General features: G+C 37.3%; 1 protein-coding gene across 1 annotated transcript in view; it reads right to left on the bottom strand.

Annotated features, from left to right (window-relative positions):
- Window positions 1-4,945, bottom strand: part of LOC144973894 (uncharacterized) — a 26,429-nt gene extending 21,484 nt beyond the window's left edge. The window contains exons 1-4 of the mRNA XM_078916780.1: window positions 4,790-4,945; window positions 3,280-3,479; window positions 2,149-2,245; window positions 274-442 (exon numbers count right to left, since the gene is read on the bottom strand). Of these exons, the coding sequence (XP_078772906.1) occupies window positions 274-442; window positions 2,149-2,245; window positions 3,280-3,479; window positions 4,790-4,945 (622 nt within the window). The remainder of the gene's footprint in view (window positions 1-273; window positions 443-2,148; window positions 2,246-3,279; window positions 3,480-4,789) is intronic.
- Between the last annotated feature and the right edge of the window lie 55 nt (window positions 4,946-5,000).

The following is a 5,000-nucleotide window of genomic DNA, read 5'->3' as shown; positions in this document are numbered from 1 at the left end:
AACGAACAGCAACATGTACCATGTAGAACGAGACATGACGCCAGTTAGTCTAGGAGATATTACACATTTTTTTCCGACAGAGGCAACGCTGTTAATGGCCAAGTACTCATTTTACAGTACGGTAGAGACATAGTAAACAGACTTTTCCAAGGACTCAACTATGCGTCGAGTGAGGTTCGAACCCAGGACCTTACGATCCGATAGCGAGTGTCTTACCACAAGACCACATAGCCGCATATAATTTAGTTTGTATTGCGTAGTTTAGATATTTACCTGAGACGGCGGACCATAGTTTTTGTGCCAAGTCATTTCTGAGCAGTTTGTCTTCTGTTTTCTCAGATGATGGGATGTCATTGTCGCTGCGTGATTCGAGTCTTCTCTTTCGTTTGTTGACCTCTGTCATAATGTCACTCGCCACAGATCCTAATATACCTTTTTGTTCCTGGTGTTCGGATAGAATCAAGGATATTGTGCATGTATTGAGTTATATAGAAGTACTGATGTCCTGGTAGCCCACTCACTGGAGCATGTGCCTCTCAAGCAAAAGGGATCCTTATCGGCAATCGATATAAATATATATATATATATATATATATATATATATATATATATATATATATATATATATTGACCCCTCTGTCCACTAAGAGTAGAGTACATGGGTAGTTGGGTATATCCTTTCTGGTGGAAAGTACTTTGTAACAGACATGCGTCCTATCTAATGGGTACCATGCAATTGTTAGAGTTATTTATATGACATTTTGACTTAGTTGGACTACTTACTGCAATGAATTATGTATCATATAATTGTGCACATTTGTATGGTGCATTCACATGCTATCACCGTGCTCATGGCTTAAGAGTAGCCTACTTTCCAAATAATCACTGAACTCTTTTATAATGTCCAGGGACGTACAAAAATCAAAGTCGGGACCAAACAAATCAATAGACAATGATATTCTTGAATTACCTGATGTCGACGTGCACTTATTTGTTATTTGTACAACCCAATTACTGACGGGCTCAGTGTTGTAATGGAGATTTTTTTTTTAAATGAAGCAAAATAATGTCCATTCCAACAATATTAAACAAGGTCCATAAATGGGTACGGATGTCAGACCTGCATTATGTACATTTTCATTCTTTACCAAAAATCTAAATATTGTATGTAATGATCAACAAAAAACTACGATACAAAACTGATATTTTGTTATCTCTAGAAATAAAGATAAAATGGAATATTTTTCCCAGTAGTTGCTAACCTAAAACAAAATGTAAAAAAACTCCACTAGTCTACGTACTAAAATATATAGACCAATAAAATGTATGTAATTTGGTTTTAAGAGTCGTGAATTTGAACCCCTTTAAGAAGCCGAGAATCAAAGAACAATTGCGTTATATGATATGATAAGAGTGATAATATTATATCATTCTTATGACCTCTTAAGAGCTACGCATGAGAGTTTACCCCGCAAACAAATTATAATAGAAATTACCTCAAATGTTTTGGCTCTAATAATTTGAATTTAAAAATTGATTTCCAAATAATACCAGATGGCTATGAAAGGTCACCTATGAAAAATTGCGGCTTTTTGGTCTTGTGGTGTGACAATCGCCTTCGAATCGGAAGGTCCTGGGTTCGAGTCCTGTTCTGAGCGGCGCTTAGTTGAGTCCTTGGAAAAGGCTATTTACCCACATTCTCTCACCATACTCAGGTGTAAAATGAGTACCTGACCGTTAACAGCGTTGTCTCTCTCTCAGATAAAAAATGATAATATCACCTAACATGTCTCGTCTTAAACAATGTTAAGTGCTGCTATTAATTGTAAGGACCACTTGTAAAGCGCTTTATCTCTCTCCTTACCGATCATTTCCAGTAGGCTTACCGAGCAGAAAAATTGATTTTTAAAACTCAAAAAGCTCTCTGTAAAACAACACTATGTTATTATTACTCAAACAAATATCATTCTTCAGAGTTTGTGATTTACAACAAAAAAAATCTGAAAAAGAAAAAATGTATATTGTGTCGTAACAAATGTGACGATTTTGCTCTAGGTGGTAAGGAGAGGGTTAATCACGTTTAGTGGATATTGAGCTATACAAAGGTTCAAGTTTTTTCTGTGTTTTTTAAATACGTATATATCATACCGGTGTGATTGTATCGGGATCCGGCAAATCGGCATTCAGCATAAAACTTCCCATTGCCTTCAGCTTGTCTGGGTTTTTGAGTAGCTCGGAAAATCCACTGTTCAAATTGGAAAAAGAAAAAGAAAAGCCGGTGCTGTAATGGCTTTATCATGAAAAAATAGTATAGTCATGAATTTTAAAATAAATATTATGTGAAAAGATGTGAAAAGGGAGTCTTTATCCTCTTTTCCATTCTCTCTCTCTCTCTCTCTCTCTTCTCTCTTCTTTCTCTCTCTCTCTCTCTTCTTTCTCTCTCGCTCTTTATTTCTCCGCTCTCTCTCTCTCTCTCTCTCTCTCTCTCTCTCTCTTCTTTCTCTCTCTCTCTCTCTTCTTTCTCTCTCTTCATATCTCTTTCTCTCTCGCTCTTTCTTTCTCCGCTCTCTCTCTCTCTCTCTCTCTCTCTCTCTCTCTCTCTCTCTCTCTCTCACTCTTTCGACCCCCTTTAAAAGATCGCTCTGTCTTTTTCAATACCTGCACCTCCAACTTTGTCCAAAAATGTTTTTAATGTGACTACAGTTAGGGCGTTAAATCTATTGACATATTCTGAAGTATTTCTACCTCAAAGGCGTCTTCATATCATTGAATAGCAAACTAATCAAAACGCTTTCTTAGTTAATTCTAAGCTGCTAGAAGTTGTGGATTGTTAAAAGCAGTGAATAAAAATGAGTAAAACATCTTGCGCCCCCCCCCCTCCCCCTCCGTGTGACCCCAATCCAAAAAATATTGAACATGCAACTCTTAGTACTCATAACCCTTCTTCAGTCCACAATGAAAACAAAAATATTTTCGAATTTTAGGTGAAGTATTATCGAAGGAAAGAGAGCTAGAGGAAGACAAAGAATGAATTATATAAATATCCTAAGAATGGCCAAATGCGACTTAAAAATGCGAACGCAGAGGATCGTGATTCGTGGAGACAGCTGACAGGCAACGTGCTCAAGAGCACAAGCCACGATGGATGATGATGATTATCGTTTTAATCGTTTTTGCTGTTGGCTGGGCACGGGTTTTGAGCCCGAAACTTTCCATATTAAGTATTTTGTTCCTGTTTTTTAACTTATTCGTATTCCTTTTTTTGTTCAAAGTACTTACTTTGAATCGGACACGAATTTGTTGGCAATCTCTTTCCTCGTCTCCTGGTCCAGCTGATCACAATTGTCCAGGTCCCCAAAATTTTTCTCCAGAATCTTGGCAGGGAATTTGCGGACATCGTCCTTCTCAATGCCACAGAATAGACCAGTACCGTATCTATCTACGTCATCATCTGTTATTTGGTCTTTATTCTCAAAGTTCTGAAATCAAATCCGATGATATCAATGGAATCTCAGAATGTCATGTTATTGGGTGAATACCTATTTGAATTTAAAGTGAAATGATCAGAGATATAACATTTTGTCTCATTTATCCTGAATGACTCAGTACCTTGATCAGTAGTTGAGTATTTAACCAATAGATTTTTGACCAATCAAAACATGGAATTTGTGACACACATTAAAACGTGGTCGGACAAGCATGGTTGGTTGTTTATATATAAAAACGTGAATGAAATCGATGACTCTCTGATCATATAATAAACGTTTAAGTGTACACCCCAGTTTTTCTGTGTTAGTTCTTTTGATCAAGCCCTTTTATTTTACTCAGACAATACTACGATAGTAAAAACCGGTGTAGTTTGCTATGTTTACCAATCACTGCATTGTTTACATTATGACGACTGTCCGAGAGGCGTGATTATCAAAGTATCTATAAGTATCGGGGTCAACTCAAATAGGACTGACAGGTCAGTGTTGTGGCTTATTTTTTATAGATAGTATTAGATGACGTCACTCAGGTCTTTGTTTTTGGGTTTTTGCCATCCGCGTTTGTGAGTTGTTCTCACAAACTGTATTAACCAGACTTATAAAAAGTTCATGGTTACACAGAGTTTGTGTGTTGGTCCGTTATACTTCCGGATGGCAATGTTGTGAACTCCTTGACCAAGCGCATTCTATCTATATGAGTTGTATGATTTGTGAGTTTTGTTCACACGTAGAAATACGTAAGCCCTTTGAATTATCATATTTCCGTAATGTGAGTTATTTCCGTAATGTGAGTTGTCCTCATCATAGTGGTGACACTGTGGGGAACAAAGAGACAAACGCATTCTCCTTATAGATAGAATGAAGATGACGCCAAGCAGAGCTTTGTTATTGTTTTTTGCCACCCACGTTTATGAGTAATTCATCCTCACTTAACTATATCATCCAGACTATAAAAGTTCTTGGTTACGCAGAGTTTTTTGTGTTGGTCCGTTATACTTCCAGATGGCAATGTTGTGAGCTTCTTAGCCAAATGCAAACTATCTGTAGATTGTATGTGTGTATTTGGTCGTGGATTTAGGTGTGCGTGTGTGGATCTGTGTCTGTGTGTATGTCATCATCATCATCATCATCATCATCATCATCATCATCATCATCATCAAACATCAAACAATCATCATCACCATCAAACTCGTCGTCGTCATCATCATCATCATCATCATCATCATCATCATCACCACCATCATCGTCGTCGTCATCATCATCATCATCATCATCATAATCATCATTATCATCAATCATACCTCTGTCTCTTTCAAAACCCGGAACTGTTCTCTGACCCTGTCTCTACTCATCGTCTTCACAGCATCTCTGTCTTTGCCAATCTCGGAGAGAACAGACTTTCTAGTAACATCGTCCAGCTTTTTGAGATCTTTACCACTGTGTTTGAAAGAGAGCATTGTTACATAATCTCATCCCATGTGCTTTGATTGTTCCCTTTCAACTAAAAAAATA

The sequence above is a fragment of the Berghia stephanieae genome, chromosome 5 (assembly GCF_034508935.2).
Source record: "Berghia stephanieae isolate SIO BIC M18660-M18661 chromosome 5, UCSD_Bste_1.3, whole genome shotgun sequence".
Classification (NCBI taxonomy): Eukaryota; Metazoa; Mollusca; class Gastropoda; order Nudibranchia; family Aeolidiidae; genus Berghia; species Berghia stephanieae.
Note: the sequence above shows the minus strand (reverse complement) of the source record. Positions and strands in the feature narration are given on the sequence as shown.